Raw genomic sequence first — 22,830 nt, forward strand, 5'->3', positions numbered from 1 at the left:
GTACATAATATTATATTAAAATTAAACAGTGCACACTTTTGCTGCAGGAGTGCCACTGCCAGTGTGACTAGTGACCAGTGACCTGACCACCAGTATATATAATATTAGTAGTATACTATCTCTTTATCAACCAGTCTATATATTAGCAGCAGACACAGTACAGTGCGGTAGTTCACGGCTGTGGCTACCTCTGTGTCGGCACTCGGCAGCCCGTCCATAATTGTATATACCACCTAACCGTGGGTTTTTTTTCTTTCTTTATACATACATACTAGTTACGAGTATACTATCTCTTTATCAACCAGTCTATATATTAGCAGCAGACACAGTACAGTGCGGTAGTTCACGGCTGTGGCTACCTCTGTGTCGGCACTCGGCAGCCCGTCCATAATTGTATATACCACCTAACCGTGGTTTTTTTTTCTTTCTTTATACATACATACTAGTTACGAGTATACTATCTCTTTATCAACCAGTCTATATATTAGCAGCAGACACAGTACAGTGCGGTAGTTCACGGCTGTGGCTACCTCTGTGTCGGCACTCGGCAGCCCGTCCATAATTGTATATACCACCTAACCGTGGTTTTTTTTTCTTTCTTTATACATACATACTAGTTACGAGTATACTATCTCTTTATCAACCAGTCTATATATTAGCAGCAGACACAGTACAGTGCGGTAGTTCACGGCTGTGGCTACCTCTGTGTCGGCACTCGGCAGCCCGTCCATAATTGTATATACCACCTAACCGTGGTTTTTTTTTCTTTCTTTATACATACATACTAGTTACGAGTATACTATCTCTTTATCAACCAGTCTATATATTAGCAGCAGACACAGTACAGTGCGGTAGTTCACGGCTGTGGCTACCTCTGTGTCGGCACTCGGCAGCCCGTCCATAATTGTATACTAGTATCCAATCCATCCATCTCCATTGTTTACCTGAGGTGCCTTTTAGTTGTGCCTATTAAAATATGGAGAACAAAAATGTTGAGGTTCCAAAATTAGGGAAAGATCAAGATCCACTTCCACCTCGTGCTGAAGCTGCTGCCACTAGTCATGGCCGAGACGATGAAATGCCAGCAACGTCGTCTGCCAAGGCCGATGCCCAATGTCATAGTACAGAGCATGTCAAATCCAAAACACCAAATATCAGTAAAAAAAGGACTCCAAAACCTAAAATAAAATTGTCGGAGGAGAAGCGTAAACTTGCCAATATGCCATTTACCACACGGAGTGGCAAGGAACGGCTGAGGCCCTGGCCTATGTTCATGGCTAGTGGTTCAGCTTCACATGAGGATGGAAGCACTCAGCCTCTCGCTAGAAAAATGAAAAGACTCAAGCTGGCAAAAGCAGCACAGCAAAGAACTGTGCATTCTTCGAAATCCCAAATCCACAAGGAGAGTCCAATTGTGTCGGTTGCGATGCCTGACCTTCCCAACACTGGACGTGAAGAGCATGCGCCTTCCACCATTTGCACGCCCCCTGCAAGTGCTGGAAGGAGCACCCGCAGTCCAGTTCCTGATAGTCAGATTGAAGATGTCAGTGTTGAAGTACACCAGGATGAGGAGGATATGGGTGTTGCTGGCGCTGGGGAGGAAATTGACCAGGAGGATTCTGATGGTGAGGTGGTTTGTTTAAGTCAGGCACCCGGGGAGACACCTGTTGTCCGTGGGAGGAATATGGCCGTTGACATGCCAGGTGAAAATACCAAAAAAATCAGCTCTTCGGTGTGGAGGTATTTCACCAGAAATGCGGACAACAGGTGTCAAGCCGTGTGTTCCCTTTGTCAAGCTGTAATAAGTAGGGGTAAGGACGTTAACCACCTCGGAACATCCTCCCTTATACGTCACCTGCAGCGCATTCATAATAAGTCAGTGACAAGTTCAAAAACTTTGGGTGACAGCGGAAGCAGTCCACTGACCAGTAAATCCCTTCCTCTTGTAACCAAGCTCACGCAAACCACCCCACCAACTCCCTCAGTGTCAATTTCCTCCTTCCCCAGGAATGCCAATAGTCCTGCAGGCCATGTCACTGGCAATTCTGACGAGTCCTCTCCTGCCTGGGATTCCTCCGATGCATCCTTGCGTGTAACGCCTACTGCTGCTGGCGCTGCTGTTGTTGCCGCTGGGAGTCGATGGTCATCCCAGAGGGGAAGTCGTAAGCCCACTTGTACTACTTCCAGTAAGCAATTGACTGTTCAACAGTCCTTTGCGAGGAAGATGAAATATCACAGCAGTCATCCTACTGCAAAGCGGATAACTGAGTCCTTGACAACTATGTTGGTGTTAGACGTGCGTCCGGTATCCGCCGTTAGTTCACAGGGAACTAGACAATTTATTGAGGCAGTGTGCCCCCGTTACCAAATACCATCTAGGTTCCACTTCTCTAGGCAGACGATACCGAGAATGTACACGGACGTCAGAAAAAGACTCACCAGTGTCCTAAAAAATGCAGTTGTACCCAATGTCCACTTAACCACGGACATGTGGACAAGTGGAGCAGGGCAGGGTCAGGACTATATGACTGTGACAGCCCACTGGGTAGATGTATGGACTCCCGCCGCAAGAACAGCAGCGGCGGCACCAGTAGCAGCATCTCGCAAACGCCAACTCTTTCCTAGGCAGGCTACGCTTTGTATCACCGCTTTCCAGAATACGCACACAGCTGAAAACCTCTTACGGCAACTGAGGAAGATCATCGCGGAATGGCTTACCCCAATTGGACTCTCCTGTGGATTTGTGGCATCGGACAACGCCAGCAATATTGTGTGTGCATTAAATATGGGCAAATTCCAGCACGTCCCATGTTTTGCACATACCTTGAATTTGGTGGTGCAGAATTTTTTTTAAAAACGACAGGGGCGTGCAAGAGATGCTGTCGGTGGCCAGAAAAATTGCGGGACACTTTCGGCGTACAGGCACCACGTACAGAAGACTGGAGCACCACCAAAAACTACTGAACCTGCCCTGCCATCATCTGAAGCAAGAAGTGGTAACGAGGTGGAATTCAACCCTCTATATGCTTCAGAGGTTGGAGGAGCAGCAAAAGGCCATTCAAGCCTATACAATTGAGCACGATATAGTAGGTGGAATGCACCTGTCTCAAGTGCAGTGGAGAATAATTTCAACGTTGTGCAAGGTTCTGATGCCCTTTGAACTTGCCACACGTGAAGTCAGTTCAGACACTGCCAGCCTGAGTCAGGTCATTCCCCTCATCAGGCTTTTGCAGAAGAAGCTGGAGGCATTGAAGAAGGAGCTAAAAGGGAGCGATTCCGCTAGGCATGTGGGACTTGTGGATGCAGCCCTTAATTCGCTTAACAAGGATTCACGGGTGGTCAATCTGTTGAAATCAGAGCACTACATTTTGGCCACCGTGCTCGATCCTAGATTTAAAGCCTACCTTGGATCTCTCTTTCCGGCAGACACAGGTCTGCTGGGGTTGAAAGACCTGCTGGTGACAAAATTGTCAAGTCAAGCGGAACGCGACCTGTCAACATCTCCTCCTTCACATTCTCCCGCAACTGGGGGTGCGAGGAAAAGGCTCAGAATTCCGAGCCCACCCGCTGGCGGTGATGCAGGGCAGTCTGGAGCGACTGCTGATGCTGACATCTGGTCCGGACTGAAGGACCTGACAACGATTACGGACATGTCGTCTACTGTCACTGCATATGATTCTCTCAACATTGATGGAGGATTATATGAGTGACCGCATCCAAGTAGGCACGTCACACAGTCCGTACTTATACTGGCAGGAAAAAGAGGCAATTTGGAGGCCCTTGCACAAACTGGCTTTATTCTACCTAAGTTGCCCTCCCACAAGTGTGTACTCCGAAAGAGTGTTTAGTGCCGCCGCTCACCTTGTCAGCAATCGGCGTACGAGGTTACATCCAGAAAATGTGGAGAAGATGATGTTCATTAAAATGAATTATAATCAGTTCCTCCGCGGAGACATTGACCAGCAGCAATTGCCTCCACAAAGTACACAGGGAGCTGAGATGGTGGATTCCAGTGGGGACGAATTGATAATCTGTGAGGAGGGGGATGTACACGGTGATATATCGGAGGGTGAAGATGAGGTGGACATCTTGCCTCTGTAGAGCCAGTTTGTGCAAGGAGAGATTAATTGCTTCTTTTTTGGGGGGGGGTCCAAACCAACCCGTCATATCAGTCACAGTCGTGTGGCAGACCCTGTCACTGAAATGATGGGTTGGTTAAAGTGTGCATGTCCTGTTTTGTTTATACAACATAAGGGTGGGTGGGAGGGCCCAAGGACAATTCCATCTTGCACCTCTTTTTTCTTTTCTTTTTCTTTGCATCATGTGCTGATTGGGGAGGGTTTTTTGGAAGGGACATCCTGCGTGACACTGCAGTGCCACTCCTAGATGGGCCCGGTGTTTGTGTCGGCCACTAGGGTCGCTAATCTTACTCACACAGTCAGCTACCTCATTGCGCCTCTTTTTTTCTTTGCGTCATGTGCTGTTTGGGGAGGGTTTTTTGGAAGGGACATCCTGCGTGACACTGCAGTGCCACTCCTAGATGGGCCCGGTGTTTGTGTCGGCCACTAGGGTCGCTAATCTTACTCACACAGCTACCTCATTGCGCCTCTTTTTTTCTTTGCGTCATGTGCTGTTTGGGGAGGGTTTTTTGGAAGGGCCATCCTGCGTGACACTGCAGTGCCACTCCTAGATGGGCCCGGTGTTTGTGTCGGCCACTAGGGTCGCTAATCTTACTCACACAGCTACCTCATTGCGCCTCTTTTTTTCTTTGCGTCATGTGCTGTTTGGGGAGGGTTTTTTGGAAGGGACATCCTGCGTGACACTGCAGTGCCACTCCTAGATGGGCCCGGTGTTTGTGTCGGCCACTAGGGTCGCTTATCTTACTCACACAGCGACCTCGGTGCAAATTTTAGGACTAAAAATAATATTGTGAGGTGTGAGGTATTCAGAATAGACTGAAAATGAGTGTAAATTATGGTTTTTGAGGTTAATAATACTTTGGGATCAAAATGACCCCCAAATTCTATGATTTAAGCTGTTTTTTAGTGTTTTTTGAAAAAAACACCCGAATCCAAAACACACCCGAATCCGACAAAAAAAATTCGGTGAGGTTTTGCCAAAACGCGTTCGAACCCAAAACACGGCCGCGGAACCGAACCCAAAACCAAAACACAAAACCCGAAAAATTTCAGGCGCTCATCTCTACTAGGTTCCATTAAGATTTAAGGAATGCAGGTATTTAATGTCAGTTAATATCTTTGTATAACTTATATACATGCCCTCCTGTAACATTTACTAAATGCTATTTTGTAAATAGTATTTATCTTTCTTTCCTTCTAACTTCAGCCATATCAAAGACGTTTAAACTATGTACTGTCCCGGGATAAGGCACAAAGTTATAGGAAGCATAGCACAGCTTGCTCATTGCAACCTGCATAAACAAATCTGCCCGTAAGAAATAAAGGCATATCAACACAGAAACATAACATTTCCTGAAAGTATATATATATATATATATAGAGACTTTCAAGAAATTATATATATATATATATATATATATATATAATTTTTTAATTTATGTTTTTGTACGTTTGCATTTTTACTATTGCGTGGAAATCTGTGAGGGATATACAGGATATACCCGATTGCCTATATGGACTGATACGCTTGAATTTCCTTTTATTTCTGTACGCTTTTTAATTTGACCATTTGTCTTTTATATGTTGTATTAAAATTGTGTGAAAAACCTTAATTATCCCTGCTTGTGGATTTCAAATAATAGGATATGTTTGTCCTTAAAAGGTTTTTTAGATACAACTGATTTTTTTTTTAATGGTGAAATAAAGATGTAAAAACAGTACGCGCTATGTTATTTTTTCTGTCTTATCTTTTTTATATACTTACCTTGGTCATGTGACCGAAGATACTGTTTGCATCAGATAAGTAGTGTCCTTATACTTACATTTGGTCCACTTATAATTTCTCCAGACACCATTTGCGTCCTTTTCTCCATTTGTTCAATATATATATATATATATATATATACACACACACACACACACACACACACACACACACACACACACACACACACACACACACACGTGTTGCAAAATGGCTACAATTGCAGAGGGTAGAGAGAAGGTACACAGCTGGTAAGTGTGTTATGGGGTACTTACATGGGGGGGCGGATCTCTCTCTCTCTCTCTCTCTCTCTATATATATATATATACACATACATACATACATACACAGTGGTGGGATTCAGCCAGTTCGCACAGATTCCGCAGAACCGATGCCTAATGTTAGGTTTGCTAATGAGCGCCGCACGCCCGCACGCCAGCACAGACCAGCGACAGCAACAGGAGTTCCTCCGCACCCGGCCCTGGCCTGCTGACTCCTCCTCTCCGTAGTGTCCTGAGTCCTGACATGCGCAGTAAGCATGTCAAGACGCGGAGAGAGGGTGGGCCGGGCGAGGAGGAACTCTGCAGTACTACACAGAGACGCGGCTGCTTGGCCCTGTGCTGGCGGGCGGGTGTGACTGCGTGAGCGGACAGCGGAGTGGTCACCCACCCACCACCAGCATGCAGGAGTCAAGTGCAGGCCATGTCCTGGGGCAAGCCGACTGGCTGGGCTGGGTATGTATATGTATTCCCTCTTTTTCCCCTCTGCTACTCCCACTTTTTCGCCCTCTGCTTGTCCCATTCTTCTAGTCCCACTTTTCTGCCTTCTGCTAGTCCCACTTTTCTGCCCTCTGCTAGTCCCACTCTGCTAGTCCCACTTTTCTGCCCTCCGCTAGTCCCACTTTTCTGCCCTCTGCTAGTCCCACTTTTCTGCCCTCTGCTAGTCCCACTTTTCTGCCCTCTGCTAGTCCCATTTTCCCTCCCCCTGCTTGTTTCAGTTTTCCACTCTCTGCTACTCCCATCTTTCCCCCTCTGCTAGTCCCACTTCACTGCAAAGGGGATACTGGGGGGCCATGGACCATAGCCATAGAACCTGTCGTTAATATATTTGAATCCCACCACTGTATGTATATATATATATATATATATATATATAATGTGTAGTTTGACATTTGTTGGTGATACAGTACACATTTTATTTTGAATTATTTGACATTACCATTTAGAGCCATTTTTTTCAATAATGTGTATGGTTTATACATTTTCAAAGGCTTAGTAGTATATAAATTCGCAGGTCTCCGTGACCTAGGCTGGGGAAGATTTTTTTGGGAATGCCTTTTATAATAGGACCGTAAGGTGTATTACTGTATATTCAAGAACTGGTAGCAGTATTGTACATTTTTGTAAAGTTTTTGTGGTTTTATTTTGAATTACCTTTTTTAAAAATGCCATCCTAAAGGCGGCATCCAATTATCAATGGTAATTTACCATGGCTAATTACCTCCTCCCGTGCTATCCAATTAGCCACAACACCGGCACTTATATTGGAATTTGTTTCACCTACCTATGTGATAAGCTTGCATTTTTATCCCCATCACTGCTGCAAAAACAAGTATATCCACGACTTTGATACTACAGTATGTGTTTTCACTAAAAAAAATTGATTTTTTTAGGACAGAAAAATTGGGGCCTAATTCAATAATTCGGAAAAAAAATTGGTGAAAGCCCCCCCCCCCCCCCCCAAAAAAAAACCCCCCCGCAGTTTTTCACGCCCAACTATTTGTATAACCCCCTTTCATATAGGTCAGTGTATACAATTCTGACTATTTTTGCTAATACAAACTTTAAGTACATGAATAAAATAATGGCTTCGTGTGATGAAATCCTGTATTTGGCCAACTGAGAAAGCAAGTCATATGTTTTACTTAGATGTGCATCTTATAGGCCCTACACACTGGCCGATATTCTGAAAGATATGAACGATCTCGTTCATAAATGAACGAGAACTCGTTCATATCTTTCAGTGTGGAGACTCCAGCGATGAAGGATGCGCGGCCCCGCGCTCGTTCATCGCTGATCTCCCGTCGGCTGTGCATGCAGGCCAATATGGACGATCTCGTCCATATTTGCCTGCACTTCAATGCAGCCGGGTGACGGGGGGAGTGAAGAAACTTCACTCCCCCCGTCACTGCCCCCCCCGCCGCCGGGTTGCTCGTCGGCCGTATCGGCCGTCGGGCACCTCGGCGGCGCATCGCCGAGTGTGTAGGGCCCCTAAGTGAAGCATGAATTGCAACCTTGGAAGATCCACTTTGAGGGTCATTGTAGTGAATGAATTGTAAAGAATAATCTTTGCTGAAATGTCCAGGAGAAATGATGTTCGGCTGAGTGACTTTCTCTCTGCATTCCACCTAACAGTCTACAGACTGAAAATACCAGTCTTCATGGTGCAGTCATTTCCTTAGGATATATGAATATATTTAGGAGATTCAGCAATTACACATGAAATTAAATGATGCATTCCTATATGCCTGCTGGGAGTAAATTTACTCAAGCTGTGCTTTTTCAAAGCCGTCACATCGGCCACTGGATTTATATGGGCAACAATACTAAATATAAAACCAGGCATATTTTATATTTAATATGATTGCCATTTAAATCCAGCTGCTAAACCCACCAAAGATGCAGCGGCTTTGAAAAGCACTTAGGCCCTCATTCCGAGTTGATCGCTCGCTAGCTACTTTTAGCAGCTGTGCAAACGCATTGTCACCGCCCACGGGGGAGTGTATTTTCGCTTTGCAAGTGTGCAAACGCCTTTGCAGCCGAGCGGTACAAAAACATTTTGTGCAAACCAAGACTAGCCATGTAGTTACTTATCCTGTACGATGAATCCAGCGACGGAGGTCACGGAATTGACGTCAGACCCCCACCCTGCAAACGGCTGGACATGCCTGCGTTTTTCCATCCACTCCCAGAAAACGGTCAGTTGACACCCATAAACGCCCTCTTCCTGTCAATCTCCTTGCGATCGGCTGTGCGAATAGATTCTTCGCTAGAACCATTGCACAGCAACGATGCTCTTCTTACCCATACGAAGCGTGTGCATACGCAGTTTTGCTGTTTTTTTACCTGATCGCTGTGCTGCGAAAATTGGCAGCGAGCAATCAACTCGGAATGAGGGCCTTATTGAACATCACTGAATGTATATTGCATGTTAAATGAAGGTCACGTGTATTAACCAAATTTTTTGTGTGAAACCAATTTTTTTTATATATTATATAATGCAAATAAAACACACGTATACCCCTTTCAGACAGAGAAAAAAACCCGGTAATTTCCCGGCTCTGGAAGGGTCGACCCGGGATTTTTTTTCTGTCTGAAAGGGTCAACACGAGACTCATTTCCCGGGACTTCAACCAAGTTTCTACCAGGGTTTTTCCCGGTTCTTACACGGGTTGCCAGCTATCTGAAAGGATCCGACCTGGGATTTTAGAAACGGGTCATGGTTAACAGCGCTGATTGGCTGTGCTGGCGGGGCACTGGCGATTGGCTGAGCAGCAGGGTCTCTCTGATTGGCTGAGCGGGCGTGGCACTGGCGTCTGAGGTCACAACTGCGCTGCAGGGGAGACAAATGAGAGAGACAGCATGGCGCACTGGAAGGAGGAAGAGATAAGGGAGCTGCTTGCTGTTAGAGGGAAGGAGGAGATCTGGAAGCAGATCACTGGGCAGGAGATGGTGCGGTATTCCCCCGGGGTTGCATACCACCACAACACAATCGCCAGTCTTCTGCACGGCTCGATGATCTTGCGGTAGTTGGTGCTTCCCCTGGTGAGTGCTGGAGTGAGAAGTTCCAGCAGGGAGTAAAACGTATCACGCGACATCTGAAAGTGTGTCATCCACTGCTCTGGCTGATAAGCTTCCACGGTCGCCCAGAAAGCTTATCCGTGCCTACGGACTTTGGTCCACAATGATCGATTAGTCGCACTGGTAAATCTCATGGTAGATGTAATGCTAAATCTATTGCAGCGCTGACACGGGTTCTGTGTGAAAGGGGTCGAACCGGGAATAATCTGGGATAAATGTGTTGTGTGAAAGGAGGTAAGGAACTGTAACCTGGGTTTTTCCCAGGTTCACAAAACCGGAAAAAGCCTTTATTTATTAGGGTATCTGGTCTTTAGGTCGACAACACTTAGATCGACACTCATTAGGTTGACCACTATTGGCCAACATGCATTAGGTCGACATGGTCACTAGGTTGACATGGCAAAAGTCGACATATGAAAAGGTGGAGATGAGTTTTTCAAATTTTTTGAACTTTTTCATACTTCACGATCCACGTGGACTACGATTGGGAATAGTAACCTTGCCCGAAGTAAGGCGAGCGACATGGTGCACTAATTGGGGTTCCCGATCACTTTACGAAGAAAACTACACCATTTTTTAAAAAAAAACCTCATGTCAACCTTTTTCCATGTCGACCTAATGACCGTGTCGAACTATTTCATGTGTCAACCTAGTCACTGTCGACCAATAATGGTCAGCCTAATGACTGTCAACCTAGTTACTGTCAACCCAACGAACCACACCCATTTATTAGATGCCACTAAGTCTATACAGAGCTGCACATGGGGTAAAGATTGAAACAAATACCACAGTGCAGGTACAATACATAACAGGTAACCATCGCATTAGTAACCAGAATGAATACAAGACATTATAATAAATCTACGGACACCCGTCGGATCGACCAGGAGTCTCCCTAAAATCGGTTGGCCCTCCCAGCCGCCCGTAAAAAGTGAGCAAGTCTCCAGGAACCTGGCTGCCCCCACAACTTACCCCGGCGCTGACTCGATTCGCACTGAACCCCATCATTGTAGTCAAGCCCCCTACTGTGCAATGCCAGTAATTTCAGTGGGGGCGTGGCCACGATGACGTGGTCATGGAAACCACGACCCGGTACAGTCTCCTTTGACTTGCCACACAACCCCTGTATGACTGATCAACCCTCCTGCACTGCTCCGTGCTGTGCCCACCTGGCTGCCTTCTCCCGGAGTGTGGAGCCAGTAAGTCGCCAACTATGGACAAGAAAGGGACAGACACAAGGGCAATGGTAAGGTAACTTCCTGTTGCCTGTATGAGCAGTCGGTTCATCAATGATCTTCTACCCATCACATTGCAACATACAACTGACCACATGTTAAAAGCTTGAAAGACGTGTACCTCAGGATCTGCAGGTGAGCCCCAGCACTGGTGATCAGTGCCCATAAAACATAATAATAGCAAAATCTGTACTAATTCTTTCACCTGACCAATCGAAAACTGTGGATTCACTTCTATAATGAAAACAAATTGGACATGCATCTATTTTTCCACAGATTTGCAAAAGAGAAATCAAGAAGTGGAAGACCCACATTTGCAGGGCAACAAGGAAAACATTACAGGGCAAATACAGAGTGGAACACATGCTTATTTTCAGAATGTTTCTTGAGTGAATTCGTACTGCACATGCTCCAAACATGGGTGCACGCAAGATGGGTAATGCAGAGTCAGCTGTATTTCATTGCACCTCTGTTTACAACTGATGCTGGGAAATGGGACTGTGGGCAAATGCTGGCCATGCAGATGTGAATACGTCTGTTGGAGGGGTATCTTTTGCACATAGTTTAGGGCAAGCACACATTGATGATGATGATGATGATGATGATGATGATATCTAGCAGCAAATCAGGGCTGCACACACAGGTGCACACAACTGCATATAGGCAAATATGCACATTTTTTCCTTGGACACTTCTATTGAGCAACGTATGTCAACATAATACTCATTCAGGGCCTGATTCAGAGGAGGTGGTTAGACAACATCATTGGTCACGCCATCAAAGCTTCCAACAGCCATATGCAAGCCCGGCAATGTGGAGGGGAGGCGATGGGACTAGGGGCACAGCTGTACCGGGCACCAACTGCTGCCCGTGCTGCTGCAGTGATCAGCAGAGCGCAAACATACAGGTTCCTTCTGGGAAGCTGCTGTAGAGTTAAAGTTTTTGTTTATTGTGGCACAGTATGCTTGACGCTATGACATCATGATGAGCCACGGCGGACAGACACAAGACAGAAGAAGGTAAGTGTTGGGGGACTGAAGAGACACTGTGGGGGCTGGAAAGTTGCTGGGACTGGAGAGACCCTGTGGGGCCTGGGTGGACACTGTGGGGGCTGGAGGGACACTATGAGGGCTGAAGAGATATTAGGAGCTGGACCTGGAGAGACACCATGGGTTCTGAAGGGACACTGTGGGCGCTGGAGGGACACTGGGAGCTTGAGGGACACTGTGGGGCTGGAGAGACAGAAAGGGTGATGAGGCTAAACAAAACTGATTGGAAGTGGCTGGAGAGTATCCACAACTGTCAGGATTAGAAGGAAAAGATTTGTGGACAGTAATCTTCATTCTAAAGAAACTGGTACCAAATGAGCAAATACAGTGTAATAATATAAACTTGTTTGGTCAGGGAAGTTAATTTCCCTTCACCAAACTGTCTGTTACTAAGTATTATCTGATGACATTGGTTATATTCCTTCGCAAACGGATGTCTTCCAGACCATGTGATCTCCTAGAGGTCCCCATCTGCCAGGGGAGAAATAGTATCTTCAGGGGTTCCCAAAGCAGACATACCAGATATAGGTAAGCCAGACTCTCAGTCGACTGGTCTTTACCTGCCAGGGATCCAGGGATGGGAGGCCCCTAAAAACAAATAGGTGTACCAGGCCCCTGGCCCTATGGCAAGTGCAAACCTTCCATCAGAGTATGGCCTCCGAACGGAATGTCTGAGTACATAAACACTTCAGTGACATGCCCGCGGCACTCAATATAACACACGCATAAGAAGGACCATTTCCATGTGTCTTGTTAGCCCGCTTCCTGTTGCCACTCAGGAATGCCCAATACATTTTCAAAGCTTCTGTGTGAGCGTTTGTTATCACAACCGTGACCTTCAGCGTTTTAGGGCCCCCGAAATGTTGGTTATATAGGCTACTGCCCTGAGTTTGCCTAATGGCAGAATCGGCAAATCGTTGCCTATTATTAATAATGTTTGGTTCTAAATGTTCCTTGCAAAGCCTGTTACTAAGGACACGCTGTCTACAGTACATACAGGAACAAATGGTATCTCCATGATCACAGCTTTAGCACAAATAGATTTTTCTAAGTTCCTGAAAGTTTTGCATACACTGCATATTAATATACAATAACTGTAACACTTTGGTATAGGCGGGTGGTCAAGAAAGGCATCCGGTTATTATCATGGTACTTATTGTTCCATTCAAAGCTGCGCCCTAATGAAAAAAGAACCAAATCTGCTTCTTCTAATCCACTAGAAATGTTATCGCAAATAAATAAATCAGCAGCTGCACTTTCCAGCTGTGAGCAGTAATTTCGGTGCATCGCACTCATCAAGCTTATTATCATATATTTAATAAACAACAATTATCTTTCCATGAATACAATGTTAAAGAAGAATACGTGATGAATCCTATTTATTTCTCTTATCCGATACATCTGGCTGTGATTGCTGTAAAGTATGAAAATATTAATAATGAATAATTACAGTAACGAAAGTATGCAGTACTTGAATGATAAAGGATTTTTTTTGTCGTTATTGCTGATCACTGTAAATAAGGTTAAATGACAAAAGAAATGACACAGAGTATAAAATGGATTATTATTTACAGTGTGCAAATTTAAGTATTATTAAAAACATGGAGGCAGATGAATTAACCTGGAGAATGCATAAGGAACTGATAAACCAGTGATAAGTGCAAGGTGATAAACGCACCTGCCAATCAGCTCCTAACTGTTAATTTACATATTGGAGCTGATTGGCTTGTGCGTTTATCACCTTGCACTTATCACTGGTTTATCACTTCCTTATGCTTTCTCCTGGTTAATATATCTGCCCCATTGTTATTGCATTCCATATTCCTAAGGACTACGCACAAACCAGGGGGCACGGGGTAGTATGGGAAGCAACCTGTACAGAAGGTCAACTAGTGAGTCTACAAAAAAAAAACATTTATCAAGTATAGGATATCTTCATTGTGCTTTATCTTTTAGAAAGTTAGACTTTCTATTTGTCTTGTAGTTTAATTAATATTGTATGCACGTTTGTGTGTGTATATATATATATATATATATATATATATGTCAATGTATACATCCGGCACTCTGTATGAAAAATGCATATGCCTGGGTGCCTTCCTTAGATTAATTCAGGTAGCATGCCTTTCCCACCTGTGGCTCAGGTATATCTGGAAAGGACAGAGGCGGCACTCCGAGGACTTTGAAAAATAATTTATGTGCAAAGCATGGCAAATCAAAAGTGTACAAACAATGAAAAAGACATGGAGGTCTTACGACGTTTCAAGGCAGCAAGCCTTTTCTTCAGGTAAGTTAACCCATGTAAAGTGTGTTGTGAAAAGCTGCTTTTCACAACACACTTTACATGGGTTAACTTACCTGAAGAAAAGGCTTGCTGCCTTGAAACGTCGTAAGACCTCCATGTCTTTTTCATTGTTTGTACACTTTTGATTTGCCATGCTTTGCACATAAATTATTTTTCAAAGTCCTCGGAGTGCCGCCTCTGTCCTTTCCAGATATACCTGAGCCACAGGTGGGAAAGGCATGCTACCTATATATATATATATATATATATCAGATATACCTGAGCCACAGGTGGGAAAGGCATGCTACCTATATATATATATATATATATATATATATGTGTATAATATATACTGTATATAATAAGATTTTACTCACCGGTAAATCTATTTCTCGTAGTCCGTAGTGGATGCTGGGGACTCCGTAAGGACCATGGGGAATAGACGGGCTCAGCAGGAGACTGGGCACTCTAAGAAAGAATTAGTACTACTGGTGTGCACTGGCTCCTCCCTCTATGCCCCTCCTCCAGACCTCAGTTAAGGAAACTGTGCCCGGAAGAGCAGACATTATAAGGAAAGGATTTTGGAATCCAGGGTAAGACTCATACCAGCCACAGCAATCACACCGTATAACTTGTGATAAACTTACCCAGTCAACAGTATGAACAACAACAGAGCATCAAACAACGGATGCCAACAAAACATAACCCTTTATTAAGCAATAACTATATACACGTATTGCAGAAAGTCCGCGAAGAAATAGATTTACCGGTGACTAAATCTTATTTTCTCTAACGTCCTAGTGGATGCTGGGGACTCCGTAAGGACCATGGGGATTATACCAAAGCTCCCAAACGGGCGGGAGAGTGCGGATGACACTGCAGCACCGAATGGGCAAACACAAGGTCCTCCTCAGCCAGGGTATCAAACTTGTAGAACTTAGCAAAGGTGTTTGAACCCGACCAAGTAGCTGCTCGGCAAAGCTGTAATGCCGTGACCCCTCGGGCAGCCGCCCAAGAAGAGCCCACCTTCCTTGTGGAATGGGCTTTTACTGATTTTGGATGCGGCAATCCAGCCGCAGAATGAGCCTGCTGAATCGTGTTACAGATCCAGCGAGCAATAGTTTGCTTTGAAGCAGGAGCACCCAGCTTGTTGGTTGCATACAGAATAAACAGCGAGTCAGTTTTCCTGACTCCAGCCGTTCTGGCTACATAAATCTTCAAAGCCCTGACTACATCTAGTAACTTGGAATCCTCCATGTCACGTGTAGCCGCAGGCACCACAATAGGTTGGTTCAAATGAAAAGATGACACCACTTTTGGCAGAAATTGCGTACGAGTCCGTAATTCTGCCCTGTCCATATGGAAAACCAGATAGGGGCTTTTACATGACAAAGCCGCCAATTCTGACACACGCCTAGCCGAAGCTAAGGCCAATAGCATGACCACTTTCCACGTGAGATACCTTAACTCCACGGTCTTAAGTGGCTCAAACCAGTGAGATTTTTCAGGAAACTCAACACCACGTTAAGATCCCAAGGTGCCACTGGTGGCACAAAAGGGGGTTAAATATGCAGCACTCCCTTTACAAACGTCTGAACCTCAGGTAGAGAGACGCCAGTTCCTTTTGAAAGAAAATGGATAGGGCCGAAATCTGGACCTTTATGGACCCTAATTTTAAGCCCATAGTCACCCCCGACTGTAGGAAGTGAAGGAAACGGCCCAGCTGGAATTCCTCTGTAGGGGCCTTCCTGGCCTCACACCAAGCAACATATTTTCGCCATATACGGTGATAATGTTTTGCTGTCACGTCCTTCCTAGCCTTTATCAGCGTAGGAATAACTTCATCCGGAATGCCTTTTTCCGCTAGGATCCGGCATTCAACCGCCATGCCGTCAAACGCAGCCGCGGTAAGTCTTGGAACAGACAGGGCCCCTGTTGCAACAGATCCTGTCTGAGAGGCAGAGGCCATGGGTCCTCTGTGAGCATCTCTTGCAGTTCCGGGTACCAAGTCCTTCTTGGCCAATCCGGGACAATGAGTATTGTTCTCACTCCTCTTTTTCTTACGATTCTCAGCACCTTGGTTATGAGAGGAAGAGGAGGAAACACATAGACCGACTGGAACACCCACGGTGTTACTAGTGCGTCCACAGCTATCGCCTGAGGGTCTCTTGACCTGGCGCAATACCTTTGTAGCTTTTTGTTGAGGTGGGATGCCATCATGTCCACCTGTGGCAGTTCCCATCGATTTGTAATCTGTGTGAAGACTTCTTGATGAAGTCCCCACTCTCCCGGGTGGAGGTCGTGCCTGCTGAGGAAGTCTGCTTCCCAGTTGTCCACTCCCGGAATGAACACTGCTGACAGTGCTTGCACGCGATTCTCCGCCCAACGAAGAATCCTGGTGGCTCCCGCCATCGCCACCCTGCTTCTTGTGCCGCCCTGGCGGTTTACATGAGCCACTGCGGTGATGTTGTCTGACTGAATCAGTACCGGTTGGTTGCGAAGCAGAGGCCCCGCTTGACTCAGGGCGTTGTATATGGCCCTTAGTTCCAGGATATTGATGTGCAGACAAGCCTCCTGACTTGACCACAGCCCTTGGAAGTTTCTTCCCTGAGTGACTGCCCCCCATCCTCGGAGGCTTGCATCCGTGGTCACCAGGACCCAGTCCTGTATGCCGAACCTGCGGCCCTCGAGAAGGTGAGCACTCTGCAGCCACCACAGAAGAGACACCCTGGCCCTGGGGGATAGGGTGATCAGCCGATGCATCTGAAGATGCGATCCGGACCACTTGTCCAACAGATCCCACTGAAAGGTCCTCGCATGGAACCTGCCGAAGGGAATGGCTTCGTATGACGCCACCATCTTTCCCAGGACTCGCGTGCAGTGATGTACCGACACCTGTTTTGGTTTTAAGAGGTCTCTGACGAGCTCCTGAGCCTTCTCCGCCGGGAGTAACACCTTCTTCTGGTCCGTGTCCAGAATCATGCCCAGGAAGGGCAGACGAGTCGTAGGGATCAGCTGCGACTTTGGAATATTCAAAATCCAGCAGTGCTGTAGCAACACTTCCTGAGAGTGTGCTACGCTGATCGGCAACTGCTCTCTGGACCTCGCCTTTATGAGGAGATTGTCCAAGTATGGGATAACTGTGACACCTTGCTTTCGAAGGAGCACCATAATTTCCGCCATTACCTTGGTAAATATTCTCGGTGCCGTGGAGAGACCAAACGGCAACGTCTGGAATTGGTAATGACAGTCCTGTACCACAAATCTGAGGTACTCCTGATGAGGTGGATAAATGGGGACATGCAGGTAAGCATCCTTTATGTCCAGAGACACCATAAAATCCCCCTCTTCCAGGCTTGCAATGACCGCTCTGAGCGATTCCATCTTGAACTTGAACCTTTTCAGGTAAATGTTCAGGGATTTTAAATTCAATATGGGTCTGACCGAACCGTCCGGTTTCGGAACCACAAACATTGTGGAATAGTAACCCCTTCCCTGTTGAGAGAGGGGAACCTGTACCACCACCTGCTGGAGATATAATTTGTGAATTGCCGCTAACACTACTTCCCTTTCTATGGGGGAAGCAGGCAGGGCTGATTTTTGGTAACGGTGAGGGGGCATCACTTCGAATTCCAGCTTGTATCCCTGAGACACAATCTGTATAGCCCAGGGATCCACCTGTGAGCGAACCCACTGGTGGCTGAATTTTCTGAGACGCGCCCCCACCGCTCCCGGCTTCACTTGTGGAGCCCCAGCGTCATGCGGTGGATTTAGTGGAAGCTGGGGAGGACTTCTGTTCCTGGGAACTAGCTGTATGGTGCAGCTTCTTTCCTCTACCCCTGCCTCTGGCAAGAAAGGATGCACCTCTGACTTTCTTGCCTTTTTGTGATCGAAAGGACTGCATTTGGTCATACGGTGCTTTCTTAGGCTGTGAGGGAATATATGGCAAAAAAATTGACTTCCCAGCTGTAGCTGTGGAAACTAGGTCCGAGAGACGTCCCCAAACAATTCCTCACCCTTATAGGGTAAAACCTCCATGTGTTTTTTAGAGTCGGCATCACCTGTCCATTGCCGAGTCCACAGGACCCTTCTGGCAGAAATCGACATTGCATTTATTCTAGAGCCCAGTAGGCAAATGTCCCTCTGGGCATCCCTCATATATAGGACAGCGTCTTTTATATGCCCCAGGGTCAGTAGAATAGTATCCTTGTCCAAGGTATCCAGTTCCTCAGACAGAGTATCTGTCCATGCTGCTACAGCACTACACATCCAGGCCGACGCAATTGCCGGCCGCAGTATGGTACCTGAATGTGTATAAACAGACTTCAGGATACCTTCCTGCTTCCTATCCGCAGGATCCTTTAGGGAGGCCATATCCTGTGACGGCAGGGCCACCTTCTTAGATAAGCGTGTCAGAGCTTTGTCTACCCTAGGGGAGGAGTCCCAGCGCATCCTGTCCGTTGGCGGGAAGGGGTACGCCATAAGTAACCTTTTGGAAATCATCACTTTCCTATCAGGAGAATCCCAAGCTTTTTCACATAACTCATTTAACTCATGTGAAGGGGGAAAAGTCACCTCTTGCTTTTTCTCCCCAAACATATAAACCCTCTTGTCAGGGGCAGGGTTTACCTCAGATATGTGCAATACATCCTTCATAGCTACAATCATGTAGCGGATGGCTTTAGCCATTTTAGGCTGCAATTTTGCATCATCGCCCTCGACACTGGAGTCAGAATCCGTGTCGATATCTGTGTCAACAATATGGGATAGTGGGCGCTTCCGAGACCCTGACGGCCTCTGCGCTGTAGGATCAGGCATGGGCTGAGACCCCGACTGTCCCAAGGCTTCAGCTTTATCCAACCTTTTATGCAAGGAGTTTACATTATCATTTAACACCTTCCACATATCCATCCAATCAGGTGTCGGCGCCGTCGGCGGGGACACCTCATTTATCCGCCCCTGCTCTGCCTCCATATAGCCCTCCTCGTCAAACATGTCGACACAAGCGTACCGACACACCACACACACAGGGGATGCTCTATATGAGGACAGGACCCCCAAAAGGCCTTTTGGAGAGACAGAGAGAGAGTATGCCAGCACACACCCCAGCGCTATATGACCCAGGAATCACACAGTAACTTAGTGTTTACCCAGTAGCTGCTGTATATATGATTATTGCGCTAAATTTATGTGCCCCCCCTCTCTTTTTACCCTCTTTCTACCGTGAGTCTGCAGGGGAGAGCCTGGGGAGCTTCCTCTCAGCGGAGCTGTAGAGAGAAAATGGTGCTGGTGAGTGCTGAGGAAGAAGCCCCGCCCCCTCAGCGGCGGGCTTCTGTCCCGCGATTTGGTGTAAAAAATGGCGGGGGCTCATGCATATATACAGTGCCCAGCTGTATATATGCTGCTTTTGCCAGGAGGTACTCAATTGCTGCCCAGGGCGCCCCCCCCCCCCCCTGCGCCCTGCACCCTACAGTGACCGGAGTGTGTGGGTTAGTGTGGGCACAATGGCGCACAGCTGCAGTGCTGTGCGCTACCTCATGTGAAGACAGGAGTCTTCTGCCGCCGATTTTGACGTCTTCTTTCACCCGCCGGCTTCTGACTTCTGGCTCTGCGAGGGGGACGGCGGCGCGGCTCCGGGAACGGACGACCGAGGTTAAGATCCTGTGTTCGAACCCTCTGGAGCTAATGGTGTCCAGTAGCCTAAGAAGCGCAACCTAGCCGCAGTTAGTAGGTTTGCTTCTCTCCCCTCAGTCCCACGTAGCAGAGAGTCTGTTGCCAGCAGAAGCTCTCTGAAAATAAAAAACCTAACTAAAATACTTTCTTAATAGCAAGCTCAGGAGAGCTCACTAAAATGCACCCTGCTCCTTCCGGGCACAGATTCTAACTGAGGTCTGAAGGAGGGGCATAGAGGGAGGAGCCAGTGCACACCAGTAGTACTAATTCTTTCTTAGAGTGCCCAGTCTCCTGCGGAGCCCGTCTATTCCCCATGGTCCTTACGGAGTCCCCAGCATCCACTAGGACGTTAGAGAAATAAATATATATATAAAGTTTATTATTTCCTCTTTAATGGACATACTGTACCCTAATAACCATTAGCAAAGTTTCAAAGCATTGTGGCTAATTCCATTACTCTGCAGTTTTAACATGATCCCCCAATGTGTGTTTGTTAAGGCTTCCATATAGCTGTAGCTTAATCCATTAGATTATTCATTCTTAGATTCTGCTAATATGAAATGCAATCTTTGCCTGTTGTAACTGGCAGATATCCTTTCTATCTATGCCAGACAGTACATCTGACTCTTTAAAGCAGACTTCCAGAACCAGATAGTCAGTGCTCCTTGGGTACAAATGTCTCTGTATCACTCAATCCCAGGATTGCATTTTGCCAAGGATTAAAATCACAATGCAGCGAAGTAAAGATTATATAATGAACTGTCTACTATTAAAATAAAACTAAATACACAAAGCAGTCACCAATATTATGTTGTAAATATCTCCTTCCTGACATCTATAATGTATGTGTGATAATGCTCTGACATACATTAAAAATCCATTATTCCCCAATCAATAATAGCTAACTGGTTATCAGCTAAAACAATACTAGATAAACCCCATGTAATCTGGCGTAACCTTCACTATCCTACAAATTAGTCAGCAATTTACTGCCTAGTGTGCAAGTCATCGGAACGGTTACAAGAGTGCAATTCAGCTCCAGGCTAGAGCTTCACATTAAAATAATCCTGCAGCCATGAATTGCCGATTTCAGGATACAGAAAGACTTTTTGCGTAGTGTTCTAGAACCCAAGAATCCTGGGCTGTGTTGGGCCTATTTTTATACTGTATAGAATTTTTCCCTATTTTGAAATAAATATCCCATGCAATCCCACTGGTGTCAGATCTCTTTACCTTGACCTAATAGACCAAGAGCCAGAGCCTCCTTCTTGTAATGCAACCTTTAGTTTGTGACTAACATGAAGCTGTATTAAACTTCAATTTAGCTGAGACTTGAGAAGAATATTAATGCTTCAGAGACAGTCTGAATGTGCGCCGAAATCATTCTGTGAGCTCAGCCCAGCACACAGAAGCTAGGACATGTCATGCAACCTGCAGGCTTATTCATTGGGCAGACAGTGTAATACTATAACACTACAGTGTATTCATGACTTTGCAGAGGCATCAGAAGAGGTTTGAATGTCACTCAACTTAGAAGATGCTTTATAGATTTCTTTTTTTTTACAACTGGCATCACACTCTATTCCAAATCAAGTGCCAACCCTTATGCCTCCCCTTCATCTCTCCAAAGCATCATACAGACACATAACTGGTTAACAAGAGCCCTTGCAGAGCGGAGGACAAAGAGCCATCAAATCCCAAAATCTTCCACATGGGGAGATTATTATTACTCTGTCATTTGACTATACAATAGGTGCAATCACCCCCCCCCCCCCCCCCCCAAAAAAAAAAAAAAAAGGACATGCTGGGTAAATTCCCCATCAAAGCACCTCTGTGTGCTGCTGTAACCACGTGCAGTATATAGGAGTAAAGGCAATCATAGTACTATATATAAGGTGCATTTAATGTACTTCATGCAGAACGGTGCTGGTCTGGGGCTGGCAGTATCTTATTATGTATTGCAATGAAATTATTATAAGCATATAGAGACAGGTCCATAGAAGCGCAGAGCCTCCTGCATCTATAGACAGCTGTGTGTAAAGGACACAATAATCATTGCAAGATCGCATCCTCTACAGCTGTGACAGCCAGGGGTGAGACAAAGTTGCTAAATGCGAAGTAGGAAACATTGCAAAGACCTACCTGGGATAGCTAAACTTGTAAGTGGGACCCTGTGGATCCTTTCTGGCAAATTTGCCATCCACTCAGCGAATTGCAGGTCGCTCTTCCCTTGGGATGAAGCCATTGTGCTCTGTCTGTTGTCTGCCTGACTCCTCTGCCTGCCTGGCTCCTTCTGCTTGCAGTGCTTGCTCCGGAGTGTAGCCTGCTCTCTGCACCACACCCACATGATGCTGCGGGCTCACACACATGCTAATTCCCCATCATTGTTACTCAGTAGCTTACTGCTGTCCGTGGTGCTGGGTGCATTGTGGTTATGTGCAGTCTGTGCTCTATTCTAGCGCATCCACAGTGTAACCTACAGCTAGCAAGCGTGGTATATTATTGCTATAAATGCAGATTGCACACATGCTAATTCCCCATTATTGTTACTCAGTAGCTTTCTGCTGTCCATGGTCCTGAGTGCATTGTGACTCCTATATAAGCTCACCTGTAGCCTATACTTAGCCCATGCATGATATAACATTGCTACCAATGCACATTACACACATGCTAATTTCCCATCATTTCCCACAGCTTACCTAGCCTGTATCTGGCATGAATGGTATAATTATATTTCTACACGTGGATTACTATTAACATGACTGGCCCTATATGCATCTTCTGTGTTCCTAACAATATGGCTAGTGTCAGTGTCTAGGTGTTAG

At 46.1% G+C, this 22,830-nt stretch overlaps 1 protein-coding gene across 1 annotated transcript in view; it reads right to left on the minus strand.

Moving 5' to 3' along the window:
* The window catches only part of PLCXD3 (phosphatidylinositol specific phospholipase C X domain containing 3), a 294,596-nt gene extending 272,154 nt beyond the window's left edge, over positions 1–22,442 (minus strand). Inside the window, exon 1 of the mRNA XM_063961439.1 lies at positions 22,148–22,442. Coding sequence (XP_063817509.1) covers positions 22,148–22,352 — 205 coding nt within the window. The 5' untranslated portion in view covers positions 22,353–22,442. The remainder of the gene's footprint in view (positions 1–22,147) is intronic.
* Between the last annotated feature and the right edge of the window lie 388 nt (positions 22,443–22,830).

The sequence above is a fragment of the Pseudophryne corroboree genome, chromosome 1 (assembly GCF_028390025.1).
Source record: "Pseudophryne corroboree isolate aPseCor3 chromosome 1, aPseCor3.hap2, whole genome shotgun sequence".
Taxonomy (NCBI): Eukaryota; Metazoa; Chordata; class Amphibia; order Anura; family Myobatrachidae; genus Pseudophryne; species Pseudophryne corroboree.